Genomic DNA, 23683 nt, shown 5'->3' with positions numbered 1-23683 from the left:
TATTGGCCTCCGGGAGCTATCCCACAGTGCACCATTGTGACTGCTCTGGACAGCAATCTGAACTCGGATGCACTGGCCAGGTAGACAGGAAAAGCCCCGCGAACTTTTGAATTTCATTTCCTGTTTGCCCAGCGTGGAGAGCACAGGTGACTATGCAGAGCTCATCAGCACAGGTAACCATGCAGTCTGAGAATTGAAAAAGAGCACCAGCATGGACCGTACGGGAGGTACTGGATCTGATCGCTGAATGGGGAGACGATTCCGTGGTAGCAGAACTACGTTCCAAAAGACGAAATGCCAAAACATTTGAAAAAAATCTCCAAGGGCATGATGGAGAGAGGCCACAATAGGGACTCACTACAGTGCCGCGTGAAAGTTAAGGAGCTCAGACAAGCGTACCAGAAAACCAAAGAAGCAAATGGACAGTCCAGGGCAGAGCTGCAGACATGCTGCTTCTACACTGAGCTGCATGCAATTCTAGGGGGGGCCGCCACCACTACCCCACCCCTGACTGTGGATTCTGATGAGGGGGTACTCTTAGCCATGCCTGAGGATTTTGCGGATGGGGAAGATGAGGAGGAGGAGGACGAGCTTGCGGAGAGCACACAGCACACCGTTCTCCCCATCAGCCAGGATCTTTTTTTCAGCCTGACTGAAATAGTCTCCCAACCCTCCCAAGGCGGTATCCTGGACCATGAAGCCGGAGAAGGGACCTCTGGTGAGTGTACCTTTGTAAATATAAAACATGGTTTAAAAGCAAGCATTTTTTAATGATTAATTTGTCCTGAGGACTTGGGATGCATTCGCGGCCAGTACAGCTACTGGAAAAGTCTGTTAACGTGTCTGGGGATGGAGCGGAAATCCTCCAGGGACATCTCCATGAAGCTCTCCTAGAGGTACTCCAAAAGCCTTTCCAGAAGGTTTCTGGGGAGGGCAGCCTTATTCCGTCCTCCATGGTAGGACACTTTACCACGCCATGCTAGTAGCAAGTAATCTAGTATCATTGCATGACAAAGCCTGGCAGCGTATGGTCCCGGTGTTTGCTGGAATTCAAACAACATCCATTCTTTATCTCGCTGTGTTATCCTCAGGAGAGTGATATCGTTCATGGGAACCTGGTTGAAATACGGGAATTTAATTAAGGGGACAGAGGTGGCCGTTCCTACTGGGCTGTTTGCCTGTGGCTGAAAAGAAATCCTTCCCTGCAATTAGCCAAGCGGTCGGGGCGGGGGGGCATTGGCGCTGAGCTGTTCACGTTTGGCTAGCAGGGATCTTCCCTGATACCAGCCCCACGGTGGAGGAAGGGGTAAAGCGATCATCCCAGAGAATTGGATGCGGGGGGGTGGGTGTTAGTTTGGTTTCTGCTGCTGCACGTTAACACGAAAACCGCAGCACTCAACGGGCTTTGCTTGGTATGGGAAAGGAGGGTGCTGCTTTTATGAAGGTTGCAGAAGCCGAAAGACAATGGCTTACCATGGCCGCATGCAAGCCGAATTCTGTTGCCCGGCCCTGCGTCTGTGATCTCTAACACCAAAGCTGCAGGCACTCAATGTTAAGATGCAAAATGCAACCTTGTACCGAAATCACATGTGCTATGTGATGTGAATAGTGTTGTTCACCGTGAAAGAGTATACCCATTGTTCTGTAAAATGTATCTTTTTAAATACTTCTCTCCCTTTTTTCCCTCCCGCAGCTGCAAATTTTTCAAGCCTCACTCCTCCATCCCGAAGGCTATCTCAGATAAGGCGGCGAAAAAAATGCACGTGCAATGAAATGTTCTCTGAGATCATGCAGTCAACCCGCAATGAAAGAGCTCATCTGAATGAGTGGAAGGACACAGTATCACAGTACAGGAAAGCGGCCAATGAACGTGAGGACAGGAGGGATGAATGTGAGGACAGGAGGGACGCTCGAGATGAGAGGTGGCGGCAGGAAGATCAGAGGACGCAGGATGCAACGCTGGGGCTACTGCAGGATCAAACGGACATGCTCCGGCGTTTAGTGGAGCTTCAGGAACGGCAGCAGAATCACAGAGTGCCACTGCAGCCCCTGTTTAACCGCCCTCCCTCCTCCCCAAGTTCCATAGCCTCCTCACCCAGACTCCCAAGAACACGGGGGGGGGGGGGAGGGAGGCTCCGTGCACCCTGCCACTCCACCCCGGTGGACAGCCCAAGCAACAGAAGGCTGTCATTCAACAAGTTTTGAAGTGGCCTTTTCCTTTCCTCCTCCCCTCCTCCCACACCCCACCCGGGCTACCTTGTCAGCTCTCTCCCTATTTTTATAATCAATTAATAAAGAATACATGGTTTTTAAATTATAGTGACTTTATTTCCTTTGAAAGCAAGCTGTGATCGAAGGGGGGAGGATGGGTGGCTTACAGGGAATGAGTCAATCAAGGGGGCGGGTTTTCATCAAGGAGAAACAAACAGAACTGTCATACCGTAGCCTGGCCAGTCATGAAACTGGTTTTCAAAGCTTCTCTGATGCGCAGCGCTTCCTGGTGTGCTCTTCTAATCGCCCTGGTGTCTGGCTGCGCGTAATCAGCGGCCAGGCGATTTGCCTCAACCTCCCACCCCGCCATAAACATCTCCCCCTTGCTCTCACAGAGATTGTGGAGCACACAGCAAGCAGCAATAACAATGGGAATATTGGTTCGACTGAGATCTGAGTGAGTCAGTAAAGTGCGCCAGTGACCCTTTAAACGTCCAAATGCACATTCTACCACCATTCTGCACTTGCTCAGCCTATAGTTGAACAGCTCCTGACTACTGTCTAGGCTGCCTGTGTATGGCTTCATGAGCCATGGCATTAAGGGGTAGGCTGGGTCCCCAAGGATAACTATAGGCATGTGAACATCCCCAACAGTTATTTTTTTCCCAGGCCCAGAATCGGCGTTCCACGGCATGAACCTGCCCCATTAACACCATGATCTCCAAAGCGCCGGGGCCCACGGTTTGAGAGAATTCTGTGTCCATGTCCTCATCACTCTCGTCGCCGCACTGCCATCGCCGCCTCCTCCTCGCCTGATTTTGCAGGTTCTGGTTCAGCATAAACTGCACGATAATGCGCGAGGTGTTTACAATGTTCATGACTGCTGCGTTGAGCTGAGCGGGTTCCATGCTTGCCGTGGTATGGCGTCTGCACAGGTAACCCAGGAAAAAAGGTGCGAAACGGTTGTCTGCCGTTGCTTTCACGGAGGGAGGGAGGGAGAGGGGGGCCTGACGACATGTACTCAGAACCACCCGCAACAATGTTTTTTGCCCTATCAGGCATTGGGATCTCAACCCAGAATTCCAATGGGCGGGGCAGACTGTGGAAACTATGGGATTGCTATGGGATAGCTACCCACAGTGCAACACTCCGGAAGTCGACACTAGCCTCGGTACTATGGACGCACACCGGTGAATTAATGTGCTTAGTGTGGCCGCATGCACTCGACTTTATACAACCTGTTGCCAAAAATCGAATTCTGTAAAACCGGAGTAATCCCGTAGTGTAGACATACCCTTAGTCCCTGTGCCCACTGAAAGAAGGAAGGGCAGCAATGGGACTAAAACATAGATTCTTCTGGTTACTAACACTGTGGTCAGTCAGTCCATTGAACCACATGACTTACCCTTTGAGGAGGACTGCTCCTGTTGGCTGTGCCAAGAGGGCACAAAAATAGCTTGGGCCTTTCCTGATGGGCTTCACTCTGAGGAAGTGTCAATTTTTTCTAAGTTATAACAGACACAACCAAGATGCTGGATCATGGCATTGGGGTGGAAAAGACCACATGAGCACTGGTGGCCCTGATCTCCTTTCCTCTGTCCTCTCCTGGTGACTGAGAGTTCCTTCTGATAAGGTGTCTGGCTTACTCCTCCCAAATCCCACCCCCACCCAGCTGGGTTGTGTTAAAGACACCCAACCACTACCACCCCCACCATCCTCTTCCTGGACAAACAGCTTAACATGCAGGGAAGAGCTCAACAGCTAGCAGAGAGCAGGGAACCCTTTCCTGCTGCTTCTCCAATCCCAGCTCAGCTGAGGGAACAGAGGTGGTCTATGGTTCCCCCTTGTCAAGGTGAAACTGCCCATTAAGTTCAGGAAAGTGGGGTGAGTGGGGGGAAGTTATCTTTGGTGATTGAAATATGTTGTGGTACCTTCCAGGAGAAAGAAAGAGAGTTGATGACCTGCCTGCCATTCCTGCTATTTACATGTAAGTTAATGAAGGGGCTCTGAAGAGCATATAGTCAGTCCAATAGTTACCCAGGTGGAGAAGGACTGGCCTAGTCTCTATTAACAACTAACAGAGCTGGTTGGACAAAGCTAAAAAGGAAACCCCTAGGGCCATCCCTCACCTCTGACTTGTGTGTTGTTGTCCTGACTGCATGTTTGCTCATGCTTTTTCTTGCCTGATCTTAAAACTCCCAAATGATAAGGCGTTCATAACCCCTTGCGGGCTCTTCCACAGCCTAGTAGAACTGTTTTAGAAAGCTCTCCCCCTGGTTTCCAGCCAACCAAATGAATGGCTGTGTTTGGGATTATTTTTTCATTTGGATGTTTAATTGTGCACTTTCCCCCTGACCTTATGCCTCTGTTTCTGATCTCTGAAGGTCCCTTGGTATTATTTCTCTGTCCTCACTAATGTCTGCAGCTCGTCTGAATTCAACTGCCTCTGTAAATGTCATTAACACACTGCTTATACCCTCCTTCTGCTCACTAACAGAGATGGGATGCAGTTTCAAACCCCATCCAGTTTGCTATTTATTCCCATTATCCTTTGTTCAGGGCTCCTTAGACAGTCATCAGTGCATGTGGTCATGGTGATCTCCAAAGTAACTTGAATGAATTCTGAGTAAGGAACAGGCTCACTGGCCAGATGACGGGGGGGTATCAAGTTATAACGTCCCAACTGTATTATAGCATAATAATACCTAGCTCTTATACATAGAGCCCTTCAAAACCATTTTTGCAGATCGAATGCGGATCCAAATTTTGTATCCATTAGGGCTCTACTTATACAGCACTTTTCAACCCTAGATCTCACAGCATTTTACAAAGGAGTTCAAAATCCTCATCCCCATTTTACAGATGGGAAAACTGAGGCACAGAGGCAATGTGACTTGCCCAAGGTGACCCAGCAGGTCGGTGGCAGAGCTGGGAATAGAACTGAGTTACAAACCTGCACAGATTACTGTGAAGTGATTGTATTCTTGTTTGGCTGGATCCCTGTTTTCAGCCTGGAGTGCAGGGCTGGGTTTTCTAGCAGTCCTTCGCAGCGCCAGGGAAAGACAAGTGAAATGCATTGGCAGAGCTGTTTGTGTTAGGAGACCCCCAGGTTTGGATTACAAAGTAGTGCTGGAGGTCAACACTGAGGTCAACAGGGAAAGCTGTGGGGGGTAGGGAGAAATCAGGACTGGAGTGGCAGGGGGTGCTGCAGATTGGAAGGTTCCACACACCCCTGCACTTGTCCTCTAGCTCTGGCCAGCTGAATTCAGCCCTATCACCTCCTTGCTTTCATGAACACTTGATTAAGAAAAGCAGGGAGTTTGGATGTTACATCCCTGTTGAAAGCAACAGGTGCCCCAAATCTGGGGGATACAAAATGGTTGTGCAGACGCAACTAGTGCCTGAGCAGCATAGAAAATTCATACACTCCTAAGAACAGCAATAATAAAAGATCAGCTTGGTGAAACAAGAAAACATTGGAGCTGGACAGAGGAGACCATGTCACTGAGACACAGCAGGGTTTAATTTAAGTAGAGTAAGACTGATTGCCACAAAACCAACTTTCCAATATATTTGGTGCAGTCCCTCTTCAAAGCCCAGCCTCGTCTACAAACAGTTTTAACATTCTGATATCTCTGCTCCCAGCTGCTCATTGTAATTAAAATCAGTTTGCTCTTTCACTTTGGTCATTTGTTCTGATTAACCTTTGGAAAACTGGCTTGAATTTGACATTAGGTACAGAGGGGAGATAGAGCAGGTTTTGCAGGAAAGATCAGAAGCTGGGTGGGGAGGGTGTGTCAGCATTGTGTTGTTATGGAGGGCTGGCTGAGGAATCCAGGCTGGCCTGGCTCTGAGAGGGGGTGGAGGTGGTTACAGGGGGGTTAACACAGGAAGTGAGGATGGGACACTTGGCAGGGGAATTAGGCAGCTGCTGACTTATTTGGGTGGGGAGGAGGGTTAGGCAGCTGTGAGGGGCTGCAGTGCATTTAAGGGGCCGGAGATGTAGTCATCTGGCATGTTCCAAGAATTAAAGGGGCAGTTGCTGGTTTCGCAGAGTTTGAACAAGCCCTGAAAATTCAGCCAATATCATTTGAGGGTCCGGGTGGCCTGGAGCATGTGTGGGCAGGCAAGAAGATGAACTCTCTCCCCCATCTTCCTCTTGGTGAAAGGTGCTGGCTAGAGACTAGGGTGACCAAACAGCAAAGGTGAAAAATCGGGACGTGGGTAATAGAAGCCTATATAAGAAAAAGACCCCAAAATCAGGACTGTCCCTATAAAAATGGGACATCTGCTCACCCTACGAGAGACTGAAGTCCCCTGTGTGTTCCCATAAGGGATCATGCACAGGCAGCAACTTCACAAGCTCTCTCACACCCTGCAAGAAGGTGCCTCTGCACAGCTCGGGGAATGGGAGGCATTATCTTTAGGGGAAGAGGGGAGTTAAACCTCCATGGCCCACTTCTTCCTTGCCACCTTTGCTGGTACTGCCATCAATCAGGGAGGAGGGTGTTAGCACCACAGTAACAAAGTTTTTATTAGATGAGCATGTCATGTAGGAACTGGACTGGGACGTCTCTCACCCAGCTGGTGATAGGGTTGCCAACTTTCTAATTACAGAAAACCAAACACCTTTGCTCTGTCCCCTTCCCCGAGGCCCCGCCTCTTCCCCACCCCTGCTCACTCCATCCCCCCTCCCTCCATCACTTGCTCTCCCCCACACTCGCTCATTTTCACTGCGCTGGGGTTGGGGTGCTGGAGGGGATGAGGGCTCTGGCTGGGGGTACAGGCTCTGGGGTGGGGCTGGGGGATGAGGAGTTTGGAGTGTGGGAGGGGGCTCTGGGCTGGGGCAGAGGGTTGGGGTGCGGGAGCGGGTGAGGGCTCTGGCTGGAGGTACAGGCTCTGGGCCTGGGATGAGGGGTTTGGGGTGTGAGAGAGGGCTCAGGGCTGATGGTTGGAGTACAGGGGGAAGGGGGGAGTGCTGGGGGAAGGGAGGCTGAGGGCTCTGGCTGGGGTTGCAGGCTCTGGGGTGGGGCCAGGGATGAGAGGTTTGGGGTGTGGGAGGGAGATGGGGGGTGGGGCCGATGGATTTGGAGTGTGGGAGGGGGCTCTGGGCTGGGGCAGGGGTTTGGGATGCAGGAGGGGGTGAAGGCTCCGGCTGGGGAGTACAGGCTCTGGGGTGGGGCTGGGGTTGAGGGGTTTGGGGTGCAGGAGGGGGCTCAGGCTGGGGCAGAGGGTTGGGGTTCAAGAGGAGTTTGGGGTGTTGGCTCCAGGCAGCGCTTACCTCAGGTGGCTCCCAGAAGCAGCCGTCATGTCCGCCTTATAGGCGGAGGGGCCAGGGAACTCTGCGTGTTGCCCTCGCCGGCAGGCGCCACCTCCGCAGCTCCCATTGGCCACGGTTTCCGGCCAATGGGAGCTGTGGAGCTGGTGCTTGGGGCAGGGCCCATGGCCACCCCTGCACCTAGGAGCTGGACATGCTGGCTACTTCCAGGAGCTGTGCGAAGCCAGGGCAGGCAGAGAGCCTGCCTTAGCCCCCCTGCGCCGCCAACCAGATTTTTAGTGGCCAGGTCAGTGGTGCTGTCTGGAGTCGCCAGGGTCCCTTTTCGACCGGCTGTTCCAGTCGAAAACCGGACACCTGGCAACCCTAGCTGGTGGAAGTACAGGCTAGTGATCACAGCAGGCAACTGGGAAGTGGTTTCCTAGGTTTTATTCCCAGCTGTACCACATTATTATCTGTATTATGGTAACACCTAGAGCAGTGGTTCTCAACCAGGGGCAGGCGTATCCCTGGGGGTACGCAGAGATCTTCCAGGGGGTATATCAACTCATCTAGATATTTGACTACCTTTACAACAGGCTACGTAAAAAGCACTAGCAAAGTCAGTACAAACTAAAATTTCATACAGATGATGACTTGTTTATACTGCTCTATCTACTATACAGTGAAATGTAAGCAGGGCCGTCCCTAGGTGGGGTGCGGAGCCCGGGACATAGGCGCTGAGTTTCTACCTGCTGAGGGGGTGCTCCCCCCCGGCTCTGCCCAGGTCCTGCCCCCACTCCACCCCTTCCCCAAGGCCCCACCCCACCTCTTCCCCACCCAGTTCTGCCCCCTCCCCTGAGCACGCTGCGCCCTCGCTCCTCTCCCCCTCCCTCCAGCACCTCCAGACGCCGCAAAACAGCTGATTGGTGGTAGGTGCTGGGAAGGAGGGAGACGCACTGATTGGTGGGGCCTGCCGGCAGGCAGGAGATGCTGGGGGGAGGTTGTTAGGGAGGCTCGGCTCCTCCTCGCCCCTGCCTCACCTTCCCGCCCGCTTCCTCACAAAGTGTGGGGCCCCCTGAAGTGCGGGGCCTGTGGCGGTTGCCCTGATTCGCCCTACCCTAGGGACGGCTCTGAATGTAAGTACAATATTTATATTCCAATTGATTTTATTTTATCATTATATGGTAAACATGAGGAAGTGAGCCATTTTTAAGTAATAGTGGCTGTGACACTTTTGTATTTTTGTCTGATTTTTGTACAAGCAGTTTTTAAGTGAGGTGAAACTTGGGGTTCGCAAGACAAATCAGACTCCTGAAAGGGGTACAGTCGTCTGGAAAGGTTGAGAGCTACTGGCCTAGAGCCCCAGATGAGATCCGTACCCCATTAGTTTGTACTGCAGGGCCTGTGGCAAGAGCCCTGACCCCAAACTGCTTACAATCTAAATAGACAAGATGAAGGAAGATTCCCATTTTACGGCTGGGCCGGGGAGCCAAGACACAGAATGGCAGTGCCTTGCCCCAGGCTATACCAGCAGTCTGCGAGCTGAACTCAGATCTTCTGGGGCCTAGTTCAGCATTGTAACCACAAGACCAACCTTTTTAATAGCTCTTTCTCTCCTCTATTGACTTACTGTGACCATGGGCAAGCCACGCTCTCTCTCTGCCTCCGCTTACTGCCTATAAATGGGGATAGCATTGCCCTACCATGTGTGTTTGAGAGGCGCCCGCTTCAGTAAGGACTGTAAAGTGCTTTGCTTTGAGATCCCTGGATGGAAAGTACTATAAAAATTCAATATTGCTAGTTTGCGCAGAGACAAAGCTTTGTCTACATGAGAAAGTTATACTGCGTAAGTGAAGGGGTGGATATAAACCTAGATCGTTATACCGGTATCACTCCCGATGGGAACACTCAGTCCAACATAAGTGCCTTTCTTGGCTATCAGCCTAAAACTTAGGGATTCCCCCTTGTCTATCATCTTGGCAGAGCAAACTTGGGATTTCTTGTTGGGCTGTAATGAAGAGGACCTGCCATGTTGTTAAATAGCCGAGAGCACCACAGCTGCTGCCCACTCACTGGGAGGGAGACAACGATCTAGTCCCAGGTTCCCATTTGTGTACCCGCTCCAGCTGATCACAGGAATCCTGCTGGCTGTTGCCAGGGCCAGTGTGATTGTAGACTGCAGAAATATGCCTTGTCAGCCCCACCTTGCTATTGTACAAGTGCTCAGTCATTTAAATAAATTGCAGGCCTCGGAACATGTCCAAGGGGAGCCAGCAGTGTGTCTGGTGGGGGGATGGCATAAATGTCTGCATCTAATCAAAAAGAACAAGCACACCAAGGAAAAGAGGGACTTGTATTTATTCTGGGAGAATAGGGTGACCAGATGTCCCGATTTTATAGGGACAGTCCCGATGTTGGGGTCTTTTTCTTATATAGGCTCCTATTACCCCCCACTCCCGTCCTGATTTTTCACACTTGCTGTCTGGTCACCCTATGGGAGAAGTTCAAGAGTGACCCAGCCTCTGCAGGGGAAAGGATAGCTGCACTGCTCCACCAAGGGCAGGGGAGTAGCAAAGGTTTGTGTGGGGTGGATTTTAATGTTCATGAAAGGAAAGTCCACTAGCTATGGACTAGAAGCAGGAATAATGCAAGCTTAACTCTGGTACTCTCTGCTGATGCATCTCAGTTCTGTTCTGAACCTCCCTGTGCACGTGCGTGTGCACACACCAGGTTTGTGTATAGCTGTTCGCAACCCTAGTTCTATTTCCTGCTTGGTTCCAGTTAATTTCGATCCCAGCAATGAGTATGAGTAGTCCCAATTGCTCTATGCATTCTGCATGGCTTTGCACTGATCTACATTATTACCTGCTGTCGCCTAGCTCTGTCAGGTCCTTGTGGTGGAGTTCCTGAGTCTTCTCTAGCCTTGAATAACCTAATTAATTTTGTGTCCTCTGCAAATGTTGCCCCCTCACCTTTTTTGGGATCACTGATAAATATATTGTTATGCTGAAAGGTGCTAATGGCTGCCAGCAGGTGGGTATTGGGATCCAAGACCCATTCATAGGCCTCCTTAAGCCAGTGTCAACAGAAGCAGCAACAAAGCCCTTTTATATAGTAAAAATAGCTGGAGGCTTTGGGGCTACAACCTGGGGAACTAGGCTGCATGGCAGGTCAGAGCTAAGTGCATGGCCTGAGGGGTGGTCCTGGTTGCAAACGCAGGGACTAGAATATGGGTTGCAGGCTGCAAGTGTTGGAGGCAAAACGCTGGGTGAAGCTGATATGAGCGTGATCCTGAGAGGAAGCAGGAAGACCAGGCTTCTTTGGTACAGAGCCTGTTGGAGGATCAGATTTGGGGATTTCTGAGCAATGAAATTGTCTGTTGTTGTTTGCGTCCACTATGTTGAGGGAAACAGAACTTTGTGTACATATTTTTGTAACCAAGAATATACAGTAACTCCTCACTTAAAGTAGTCCCAGTTAACGTTGTTTCATTGTTACATTGCTGATCAATTAGAGAACATGCTCGTTTAAAGTTGCGCAATGCTCCCTTCTAACGTCGTTTGGCAGCCGCCTGCTTTGTCCACTGCTTGCAGGAAGAGCAGCCCGTTGCAGCTAGCTGGTGGGGGCTTAGAACCAGGGTGGACCGGCAGCCCCCCTATCAGCTCCCCGCTCCCCTAAGTTCCCTGTGCTGCAGCCGCCCAGCAGGCTATCAATTGCCGGCAGTTCAGCTGTCCCTCCCCCCACTGTCATGTGCTGCTCCTGCCCTCTGCCTTGGAGCTGCTCCCAGAGACTCCTGCTTCCTGTGCAGGGGGCTAATGTCAGGGTGTCCCACTCCCCCCTGCTCCTGCACCCGCTTACCCCTTCTCCATATAGAGCAGGGAGGGGACACGGACGGAAAGAGACCGAGAGCGCCTGGGGCAGCTGCTGCTGTCTCAACTTCCTGATCCACTTAAAAAGACAATGCACTTAAGAGTGGGTCAGCTTACTTAAAGGGGCAGTGTGCATCTCTCTCTCCCACACACAAGGTGTGTGTCTGTCTCTGTCTGCTATGCTGTCTCCCCCCCCTTGTGTTCGTGCTGCCTTGTATGAGAGGCTACATTAACAATAATGTGTTAACCCTTGAGGGCTCAGCTGAGTGCTAGTTCATCATTTAGCAGCAAGGCATTCCCTGGGAAATATCCCTCCCTCCCTCCTTCCACCCTCTAACTTCACCACCTCAACCAAGCTTCACAATCATCATAGCTGTGAACAGTATTAAATTGTTTGTTTAAAACGTATACTGTGTGTATATCTATATAATATATAGTTTTTTGTCTGGTGAAAAAAATTTCCCTGGAACCTAACCCCCCCCCCCCGTTTACATTAATTCTTATGGGGAAATTGGATTCGCTTAACATCGTTTCGCTTAAAGTCACATTTTTCAGGAACATAACAACGTTAAGCGAGGAGTTACTGTACCTGACACATAACGGATTTCCCATCCTAACAGAAAAAAATCCTGCAAGGGCCTGAATACTGGCTAACTGCTTGGGCCAAAGGGGCAATCCTATTTAAATACTGAAGCTCTGGGACATCCTATTGTTAGCCGCAAACCACAATGAAAATTGTCCGTAAGTTCCTAGCCTTTATTTTCTGTCTCTTAACCAGTTCCTGATCCATGATCATGGTTTGTATCTCAATTGCCTACTTTATTTTCTTAATAACCTCATGTTACGGACTCTCTCAGAAGCTTTCAGACAAATCCAAATAAACTCTTTATCTGCCAGTTCTCCTTTATCCGCTTGCTAATCAAACTCTGGCTCCTCACTGATTCACCAGTGGGCTCAGAGTTGCCAAGGCTGCTTTCCCACGCTGGCCTGGCTCGATGAAGAGAAATGATGCTTGTTTTGCACGGATCTTTCTGTAGCAAGGAGGATAACAGATCAGACGCAAGTACTGAGTGAGCAGACAGAGGTAGATGAAAGGTGGGGGGGGGGCAGCTGGAGATGTTTCCTGGGTCTTTTTGGCAACAAGGATAATTACTAGGATTTGGAGATCATGAGGAAGCTAGTAAAGGGAGATGGAGGATGGGAGTAATATAGTTTTCTCTCCTGAAGAGAAAGTTGTCTTGATGCCCTAGAGTTTAATTATTTCAGAAGCTGAAGAGCGAGGTATTTCTGCGTGGGTATGTGCCTGCACATGCTGGAGTGTATGTTTCCCATTCATTTGTAATCCTACATGGGGAGCAGCTGCTTTGGAGTAAGTCCTTTTGTTCTTTGGCATCTATATAATTTCTCCATAGTATTTGTACGTAGTCACGGATGTGCTCCAGCGCCTCAGTGCAATGCAGCCACATATTGGCCCCGTACATTGGATGTGCCCTGACAAACCCATCCCTCAAACTGGCTGGCACTATCCATGAGGTTCTATGGCTTGTGTCCCATGCACATTGGCATGGCCTTCAGTGCCAAGGCCAGTCCCCAAGGCTGGGTGCTGCGTGTTCAGTCGCTGTGGAATTCACTCCTTGCTGCAGAATCTAAGATGAAATTGAAAAATGTCTTAGGTCTCATGGTTGCGAGGAAAAGCTTGAAAATGGGAATGGTACGTAACATGCTGCCTGCCTGAGTGTGCAGCCGGCCTGGTCCGATAGCTCCGAGTGGTGTCAACTGTGCCATTCGTTAACTCTGAAACCTGCTGATGACAATTTGTGTGAGACCAACGTGAAGCTGAATTCAATATCAAAATAAACAGCACAGGGGAGATTGTATTGACTGGATTATTCATGTTCAGCTTTAATTCAGTAAAAACCTACATTTGTAAAATGTACCTGAAGCTGCCACAGAAGAGTGCTACATCAACCTACAGTAGAGCACATGGGGCCTTCCACCAAGGGAAAGCTCTGGGATCCTGTTAGATGATGCATAACAGGCAACGTGGGCAGGACAGCTAAAGGAAATCAGGTACCGCAGACACAGTGAAGCATGATGAAGATACAATTTCTACATTCATAGCCACCCCTTCACTCTTATAGTAAACTAGAGCAACTGGGAGATTGGCTTCAGAGGAGGACTGCCGAACTGAGCGGGATGGTAGGTTTGACTGTTTCCAGCCCAGGATTGTGCATGGCTGGATGACAGAAATGTGCTGCTCTCTGGCCAGAGGGAAACAGCCCTGTGGAATGTCACTGTGAGCCCTGGTGCCAGCTTGGTCTGTGGGTATGTCTCATCCCACTGGACTGGCAGTAGAAAAGCAGAACTGCGAAGGGCAACTTGTACCATGTGATCGGTCTGCTCACCATTTAAAAAGGATCTAATTCCCCTAAGGTATTTTATCTGCAACCAAGTGCTCTTACTAACCAGCAGCAGTGGCAATTTCCCCCAAAACCCCATCATCCATACAGCTGATGGCCCAGCTAGTGGGTTGATGAGGGAGAAACCTAAAAAGCTGCCCTCTGAGAGAGGTAGACATTAGTGGGTAGTTGCAGGGGCTCAGAGCAGGCAACCACCACCATCAACAACACCCAGACATCACCCTTTATGACTCCAAACATGTTTAGGGAGGAGGTGTTGTAAAAGCTCAGCAGCTAACCTCGCACTGTGGGGCCATGACACACTGCATGCAGCAACTTCTTGTGCTCCTAGCCAAAAGAGCTCTGATCTAAGATGTGAACTGCAACAAAAGCAAACCGCAGTTCTAGCTTCAATACAAGCATCACCGACAGCAACTGTGGCATTAAAGACAACCCTAGCTGCTCTTTCTTTAGCTATTTTAATAGTCCCTTCTGTCTCACTTGTGGGATGCTCTTTCCCCTGTAATCTTTAGAATCTAGCCAATACCAGTCTGAGCCCCAGCACGTTGTCACATTCTTCATTTGGCAAACCGTGATGATTTTACCATGTTTTCTCCCCTCCTGCTGCACGCCAATGCTTGCTCTCAGACCAGTTGTGGTCAGACAGCATTGCTTTCCTCTCTGCAGAGTGCATGATAGCTCCTGGCCTGGAGCCTTACAACACACTGTGATGTGTAGGTTCTACAGGAAATTCATGTATTTATGGTTTGGATTCATCAGCAATGGGATTTAAGATCAGATGGTGAATCAGCAGCGGGGTCCAGGGATCTGCAAAGAGGCCAGCGTTTGTGCTCAAGGCAACTCGACATTGTCAGCTTTAATTCAAGCACTGCTTTTTAAGAGAAGTTGTTACCAGGTCCAGTGTCAGGCCCCAGGCACAGGAGATAGACAGAGGGAGAGATGTGAGTCCTGAGACGAAAGAACTGGTGGAGGACTCCAAAAAAGCCGACAGTATTTTTAATGAATGTAAAATGTAGGAGTTCAGATTGTCGTCCACCCCCTTTGTGTGTCTTTTAGCCAGCATGTCAGAACAACATCTTAATATTCACAGTGACAGCTACAGCAAAATCAAAACACAGAGTCAGTCCCAGACTTCCCTCCCCAGAAGAGCTTACAGACCACTCTAAGCCGCATGCATCAGGGTGAAATCGAAGCTTTGGATACATGCGTCTAGTCAGTCTCCTCTCAGACAAGGGATACACCTGTTACTAAACAGCATCCAATCCTATTGTCCTCTGGGTCTAAAAAAACAACTTGGAATGTTCATGATTCAGGGAAAGTACTGGCTGCTCTTGAGAATCAGTACCTTAAACAGAATCCACCCAGCTCTTATGCATGACCACACCCCAACAGATGGCGAAGAACATGCTGTTCTGTGGCAACTCCCTGCATCCTTTCCATGCTCCTCGTTTCAGGCCTCTTGTGGGCATCACAACTCATCCAGTCCATTGAACTTACTTAAGATCCCTTCCCCTCCAATGAATTTAGTGCTGATAAAATGTGTCCGATTGATAGGCCTTCAGACTGGCATTTATTTTAGCCCCAGGATTAGTGATACGTGGGCAGCAACAACATAAGTTTGCCCCCATCCTAGCAACACGGCTCAGGTCTAAGTTACAGGTCAGCCACATTGAGGTGGAAAGATGAGTTGTTCTAATGGCTCAAATCAAGGCCTGATCTCCTGGCTGAGACTGCTAATAAAAGGGACGATCGAAGTCAGCCATGGTGCTGTCTTGTGAGACATAGATATCTGTCCCCTTAGAACTGGACTAGGAGTGGGTGTGTGTCCCCCAACTCTGCAACTGGGCAGCCATAATCTGGTAACAACTTTATCTATATATTTATTTTTAACAAACCCATTGCTGTGGTCTCTGAGCACAAAGTTTTAGTGATTCCTTGAGGTGGGATCACATTGGAAGCAGCAACCTTGTGGTGAAAAGCTTTGTATCCCAGTCCCACACTGACAGACTCTTTCCCCTTTGACAGCAGGCCCCCGTGGGAGTTGAGGGTGAAGGCCCAGACTCTGATTTATTTTTTTCCCTCTTCCTGGTTCCACCTACTCCAACCAATGCTCAGTGAGCTCTGCTGAATTTCCATCTTCATTTCCCGTGAGTGCAGGAAGTCAGTCTCTCCCACCATTTGAACAAGTCTACTCACCCTGTGCAACTAGATACTGTGACCATGTCCAATGGTGCCTAGTACAAGCAGATCTGTACACAAAGGCATGTCTGAGAGCTGTCCCTGCCTGAATGCACCTGGGTGTGGCTGGTGACCAGGGGCACACTGGTAAGTGCCAACCACTCTGAGCTTGGGATGCTTTGAGGAAGGCTGCGTGTTCAAAAGAGGGACATGCCACACAAGGCCAGCACATTCATTAAACCATCCGATCTAGAGCAGGATGATAAGAGGGGCCCTTTGCTCCAAAAGTCAGGAGCTCCAGCATTCAATTGTCCTCCTAGGTGCCTCAGAAGAAGGTGATGATGGCAGCACTGGAGGGGATAGTCTGAGAGTTGAGTGCTACACTGGGGAGAGGGTCCAGCAGGAACAGGGTATCTGGCAGTGGCAGCAATGTTTATAATCTAGGCGATGCGCTCCAGCTGCCCCTCCCCTGGGGCCTCTCCTGTTGACCAGGGGAATGATCTGAAATCCCGTTACCTCTTCTCCATCTTCTGCATCTGTAGACTGAGTGAGGTGAAGCTGGCCAGGAGGTCAGTGACCTCATCTACCTGCCGTAGAAACAATGCAGTTTGTTATCATAAGACAAGTAGAGGCTGCAAAGGAAGGAAGACTGAGCTTAATGTGGGATGTACCTCTTCCTTGCCTGGAAGGGCCCATGTGTGTAGATGAGTGTGGAAATTCAATGTTCTCAGTCTATCTGGTCTTTGACCTCTCTGCTGAGTCTGCCGTTAAGGGTACCCTGGGCACTGGCAATGCCTTCTGTGTTGTGAATATCTACCCACCAGAATACAGACATTCTTTTCACTACCCACTCCCACCAAATGAGTTACTACAACACCTAGCTACCGTGAATCTTTCCGTCATTACATCTGGGCTCTAATGTGAACCAGTGACATGGAGGGGAATGTGTCTGTATCCTGGTCCCAGTCTTGGATGTTACCCTACTGAAGCTGTCTATTCTCTCTTGGATGTATGTGTGAAGCCAGCAACGCAGTATGGGAGTCACTCTGGCTGCCTCTCACCTGCTCCTTAGTACTGGTCATCTGTAACCTGGAGCAGAGATCATCCAACTGCTCCCGCTGCTCATGCTGCCCAAGGCGCTCCAGGTATTCCCGCAACATCTGGATAATCTGAAACAGGCAGTGTGGTGAGATGCAAGAGCAGGACAGCTGTAACCAAGGCAGGGCACTGGTGGTACAAGGACAGAGGGACAACCGCAGCAGGCAAGCTATTAGCAGTACTGCCACAAGCACAGTGTCACTTCTGAGGTCTGGGGGTAGGCACCCACACAGAAGATCAGAGCCATGCTCCAAAACAGCTGGACAGTGCCATTTGTAGAGGCGCAGTCCAATGTGTCACCAGAAGACAGGCCACATATTAATCAGATGCTGAGTTTTTTCAGAGAGGCTGGTCATTCAATTGATTCCTATCCATGGCTATTAGAACATAGTGATGAGACCAAAAGACCAAAGTCCTCAAAGGACCAGCCTCACATCCAGTAGTTCCCTGGGTCAAAAATTCTTGTTGCTTTCTCCCCCTCAGGTCTGCATTACCCAAATCTCCTCCCTTTCCTCTCCTCTGTTCCCTGACTTGTGAACCTGGACAGGTAGGGGTTCAGGGCCTGCCAACCAGTACTCCAGGAAAGTGCATGGCTGTTCCTATTAGTAGCTAGCCTCGCCTAATGCTTGCACTGGGAGAACATAAGGGGATTTCTAAGGGGTCCCTCCTATAGCCATTTCTTAGTTCTCACTAGCTGCCATTCAGTGCATTCTAGGACCCACAAGCCCTGGAGAGATCCTGCAACAATTCCAAGTGGTGTTTAGGGAGATGCTCTCCAGAGGCAGAGAGAGGTGGGTTATCAGAGTCTGGGAGGGAGAAGGTCAGGAGTCCTGGAATTGCCAGCACGCTGGAGCAGCTGAGGTACTCAAGCGAGGCACTTAAAGCAGTTACTAAACCCCAAGAGTCCTACAGAGTGCACTGAAGAAAGGCAGTGCTTGGAGAGCAGATGCACACAGTATCAGGGAGCATGAACGTTTCTCACCTGCTTCACTTCAAGGCGCACGGCCTCCAGGCTCTGAGAGAGCCCTTCCTGCAGGATGTTCAGCTTGGACTTGGCGAGGTGCAGAGGAGTTCTCCCGGCTCGATCCAAGGCATCGACTCTGGCTCCTGAAAGGTGCACATGCATGGGGAGAGAGAGGTTGGTTTAAAAGCGGCGGCGGCCCTGGGGGAAGGTCAAAGAGGTGGTGGTGGTAGCTTTATAATTTGTAAAGAGGAAATGTTACCTCCGCGCAGCAGCAGGGTGATGACAGGAACATGGTTCGTGCAGGCAGCTGGGAAGGGAAAACACGAGACACACGACTCAGAGTAGAGCTACAGTCCAGGGAAGGGGATCCTGCAAGGACTAAGTCCCCTGGGCACCACAGCACAGGCAACCAGCTCCCTACAGGGTTCTTTGTCAGAGGGTAGGGCAGCACTCCCCTTTGAAGCCTGCTCAACGATCAGGGTTTACAGCCTCTGCCAGCAAGCTGGATAGTGTCTGAAACGGGCCTCTTGTTTCTCAGGGCCAGCAGGAGGAAGGAGATGTACTTCCTTCAGCTCTGACCCTTAAGCCTTCAATTAAAGAACAAAGCTGATGGAACCCAAAGAGTCCAGGACAGGGATTGGTTGCCACAATACAGAGGAGGAAAGAAAGGAAGGAAACTAATGGGGATCTTCACAACTCTGGGCACAAAGATCATCAGGTTACAGAAGCCCTGATTTCAAGCTCCTGGCACTTACCCAAGTGTAATGCAGTGTTCCCCAGTCCATCTCTCTGGTTCGGGTCTGCCCCATGGTCCAAAAGCAACTGCACTAGAAACAATTAAATGGGCCCATTTCAGTCTCTTCCCTTTGCCCAGCAGCTCTAAGAGGGAAGAGCCAGCATTGCCCGCACGGAACGGTTTAGAGGACCTTGAGAGGCAGCACGTGCGCATGCCAGGGATTGATGGGGAAATGCTGCTTTTAGCAAGGTGCACAATTAAAGAAACGCACAGATTCCTCCAAAACCCCTCCCACAAGGAAATCGGATCATGGAACAACCCCTTCCCACTCACCGATGCGATCATTGCCATTGCAGGAGGCAAAGTGCAGGGCCGTACGGCCTTTGTCATCTGCAGCACAGGGGTCAACCCCATCTTCTAAGAGTTGCTGCACTGACATCGCCGAGAAAGAGAGAAGGAGAGACCGTGTTAATCGGGAGGGAAAGCTGATCCATAGAGCAGCTATGAGACATGCAACCAGATGAGTGCTAGAGCCCAGATATGGGAATGAGAGAGACTGATGGAAAGGGATCCCCTTGTCCCACCTTACTTGTTCCTCTCTGCTCCCATCCATCCAACTACCCCTTTAACGCCAATGGAAGGGAGACCCTGGTGCAACTTAGACTGCCTCTGTTCCTCAGCAGAGAAGGAAATGTTTCTTTATATGGAGAATGAGTAACAAGTACAACTCACAGTCATGGGATATTATTGAAGCAAACAGAATTCATGGATTCCAAGGCCCAAAGGGACCACTGTGGTCATCTAGTCTGACCTCCTGTATAACACAGGCTATAGAGCATATTTATTTTTAGAATCCACCCTCGATTTAAAAATGGTCAGTGATGGAGAATCCACCATGACCCTTGGTAAATTGTTCCAGTGGTTAATTACCCCCACTGTTCAATATTGACATCTTATTTCCAGTCTGAATTTGTCTAGCTTCCACTTCCACTCACTGGATTGTGTTATGCCTTTGTGTGCTAGAGTGAAGAGCCCATTATCAAACATTTGTTCCGCATGTAGATACTTATGGACTGTAATCAAATCACTGCTTAACCGTCTCTTTGTTAAACTATCTAGATTCAGCTCTTTGAATCTATCACTGTAAAGCATCTTTTCTAATCCCTTAAGCATTCTCATGGCTCTTCTTCAAGGTCAGTGACCTTTGTATGACTAAGAGTAGCAGTGAAATGAGCGAGGTTAAGATTACAAGAGTTATCAATCCTCATTCTTTGGGGTATAAATTAGTCCCCAGCTCAGAAAGAAGCTCCCCTGCCATGGTTATTCAATTAGGGGGCTTTAAGTCTTTCTCTGAAGCATTCATTACTGGCCAGTGTTGGAGGCAGGACACTGGAGTGATCCAGCTATTGGCCTGTTCTAGTGTGGTGGTTCCGACGTTACCTTCCTCCTGGGTTCTAGGGTTGGAACCATTATTACAACTGGGATTCCTTCCCCTGCCCCTCCTGGATTATTTCTAAACTTGGTGGGGGGAAATGGTTTGGGGTTAAAATTGGAAGTAACACCTGAAAAGATGACTGTGCCCTTAGAATAGGTGCAATTCTGCTATCTTAGCCAGGGGACAAGGAGAAAGACTGACAGGCCAACTAGGAGGAAACATTAATGTAAAGTCCCACCTAATCATCTCCCAAGACCAGCAGGAAACAATTTAACCTTTCTCACTCTGACAATGTTTTGAGATGAGTGAAGATTTGGTGCAATGACAGAAAAGATCAAAGATTATTTCCAAGCTGATGAGTAACTGATTCAATAGCAATCACTTCACTGGCACGACAAGATATAAAACATTGCAAGATTTAATACACAAGGGATCTGCATATAGATTTAGAACACGTTTTGCAACTATAATATAGTGGGACACATGGCTTTTAATACAAAAGGGTCATACTGTATAAGTCATTTCTGACTCAGTACCTCAAGCTGAGACATGTTCATTGGCGCTCTGCAGCAACAGATTTCAAAGCCCTTCACAAAAATGAGCAAGTGTCATCTCCCTGCCTTACAGATGGGAAAATGGGCACTCAGTGACTTGCCTAAAGTCATAGAGTGAGTCAATACTCAATATTGTTGCTTTGTTCTCCCCCATCTGTCTATATCCACGGGTTGTCTCTTGTCTTTTACTTAGATTGTAAACTCTTTTTGGGCAGGGATCATCTTTTTGTTTTGTGTACAGCACCTGGTCTGTGACTGGGATGCCTAGGTGATATGGTCATACAAATAACAGTAGCAGAGGCAGGAATAGAATCTGCGTTGCCCGAGTCTTGTTCTCTTATCTAGTGTGCCATGCTGCCTGACAACAGACTGGGGCCGTTTGTGCAACAGTCACTTGTCTTTCTTTCAAAAAGAGCTTTGCTCTCCTGTCACTCTGCAGCAGGACATGTTATTATTGTTGATACCTTAGCTGAAGCCTCTATCACATATATAAAAAACCATGAACTGGAGAGGGTAGAAATGCAAGACTGAACTTTACACCCAGCCCTGTCCTAGCAGAACAAAACTATTTCTGCATGTGCAATGTCTGAACTGCTGGTTCTACAAACCACCTGCATTTCCCTTTCCTCCCCTACAAAGCCAATTGCAAAACTGGAAGGTTCTGAGTTGACCTGGCTGGTGCAGGCTCACCTGTTTCTAAGTCGTTAGCATTGGCGGATTCTCTCAATCGTTTCAGAGCTGTGGAAAAGAGAGAGGGTTACTGCAAAGAGCATAGAGAACAGGGGTAGTTCCATTATTAGAACCCTCTCTTCAGGTCAAGTCCCAAATTCAGGAGCTAAACCACACTGGAAGGATTGGCTTGTCCCTAGAGGAAGGGATATGTGAGATCAAGGCCCCAGGTAGCAGGAGACTTCATGCTTTTCTTCTAAAGGTGGTCATTAGCCTTTCCTGCCAGACAGCACTTCCCAAGGAAGCCTCTTTGTAGTGTAACACCAACAGATCCTGGTCCTCAACCTGGGACCTCTGGAGCCAAGTGCATGAGCCTCTACTGCATGAGCTAAAAGCCATATGGCTGTTAGCTAAGGCTGTAGAGCAGACTCATTAACCTCTCTAAGTGGTCTTGGTGCCACTAGATGGGGCAGAAAACCCCACCCAGGAGGTGAGTGGGTTACAGTAGCTCAAATTTGAAAGTGAATGAGAACCTTTTCCCAACTCCTGCATGCAGCTAATCTTAGGCCTGGTCTACACTGGGGGGAGCAATCGATCTAACTTACGCAACTTCAGCTACATGAATAACATAGCTGAAGTCGACGTACTTAGATCTACTTACCGTGGTGTCTTCACTGCGGTAAGTCAATGGCTGACGCTCTCCCGTTGACTCCACCTACGCCTCTTGCCGTGGTGGAGTCCAAGGGAGAGCGCTTGGTGGTCGATTTATCACGTCTAGTCTAGACACGATAAATCGACACCCGCTGGATCGCTGGCTGTTGATCCAGTGGGTAATATGTAGTTAATGGAGATATCCCATCTCCTAGAACTGGAAGGGACCTTGAAAGGTCATCGAGTCCAGCCCCCTGCCTTCACTAGCAGGACCAAGTACTGATTTTGCCCCAGATCCCCAATTGGCCCCCTCAAGGATTGAACTCACAACCCCGGGGTTTAGCAGGCCAATGCTCAAACCACTGAGCTACCCATAGACAAGCCCTTAGATTCAGCCATCTCCTCTCTATTCCACCAACAAAGGTTGTATGCATTCTAATAAAACATCTTTATTGGAATGGTAGGTTATACAAGGGCTTCCACCTCGACTCGGAGAACTTGGTTATGTGTCTGTACCTGGTTACCCATCTCATGTACCATTGCCAGCATTGACTCAGCGTCAGGTTGCTGCAATGTCATGCTATTCCTACCATCCTTTTTCCTTCCCAAAGCATTTCAGAGTGTTTCTTCCTTATATATTAATGGAAAGTATTGTGCTCTTTTGTATTCTTAGCAGCAGAGTGGGAAATGGCTCTTGATGGGGTTTGACTGGCAGCACCTGAGTGACCTGTATTCCTCTTTGGTGGTTGCCATCCTGTGCACCAGAATAAGTCTCCAGCCCTTATGGTTGCAAAGGGCACGCTGTAAACGAAATATATGCCAGGACATCTGTCAGAGCCTACAACCAACTTGACCCAACAGTTTGGCAGAGTTTTAGTTCTAAAGCCTATGATATGACTTATGCTAGCCATTTCATTGCTAATCAATTGTTTAGCGCAGCTCGATTTACCTGTGAATGGACTCTCATTATGATGTATTAGAGGACAGAGCTGGGGCTGGGGCCTGACTGGAGGAGAGTACCACCATTTATTGTTTTCCAATCAGACATATGGTCTTCAGGGGGTCAGGGCAGGGGCCCAGGCTGGAGCAGAGTCCTAGATTGCATTGCCTGCTCCCCTGCACCAGCTGGACCCAGCAAGTCGCCTCCAACTGAGGGGAAGAATTCGCAGAGTGGGGCCCCCCGCTTCTCCCCTTGGCCGGGAGGGGACTCCCTCCTTGCGCTCGAGCCTCATGCCAGCAAGGGGCTGCGGCCGAGGGCCCCTCCCTTGCGGGGATTGCGCCCATCTCCCCGCCCCGCGCTCGCCCCTCACCGTGGATCTCTTTGCCCGTGGGCCCCAGGGCGCGGTGCAGCCGGGCGGCCCTGCGCTGGCGGCGGGCGGGGATCTTGCCCGCCGGCGGGTCGCGCTGCCACAGGACGTGCAGGTAGCCGAGCGAGGCTGGGCCCAGCGCCTCCGGCGGGCCTCGCAGCGCGGCCCCGAACTCCGCCAGCGCGAACCCGCCCCCCGGGGGCCTCGGCTCCTCGTCCGAGGCCGCCACGGCCCCGCCAGCGCCAGCGCCGTCCATCCCCGCCGCCCCCGCGCGGCCTCCCGGCTTCCGAGGGCCGGGCCCAGACGCGCTAACAGAGGGTGGGGAGAACCTAGT

At 49.9% G+C, this 23683-nt stretch overlaps 1 protein-coding gene across 1 annotated transcript; it reads right to left on the bottom strand.

Annotated features, from left to right (window-relative positions):
- Positions 1-14737: 14737 nt before the first annotated feature.
- Positions 14738-23605, bottom strand: ANKRD54 (ankyrin repeat domain 54). The gene is made up of 8 exons (XM_065405124.1): positions 23353-23605; positions 21413-21460; positions 19067-19165; positions 18753-18824; positions 18257-18304; positions 18016-18140; positions 16997-17104; positions 14738-16522 (listed from the first exon to the last, which is right to left on the bottom strand). Exons 1-8 carry the CDS (start codon positions 23603-23605, stop codon positions 16448-16450), a joined length of 828 nt encoding a protein of 275 aa, XP_065261196.1. The 3' UTR covers positions 14738-16447.
- Positions 23606-23683: the final 78 nt, after the last annotated feature.

The sequence above is a fragment of the Emys orbicularis genome, chromosome 1 (assembly GCF_028017835.1).
Source record: "Emys orbicularis isolate rEmyOrb1 chromosome 1, rEmyOrb1.hap1, whole genome shotgun sequence".
NCBI classification, from domain to species: Eukaryota; Metazoa; Chordata; order Testudines; family Emydidae; genus Emys; species Emys orbicularis.
The sequence above is the reverse complement of the archived record's forward strand: the minus strand, read 5'-3'. Positions and strand labels throughout refer to the sequence as shown.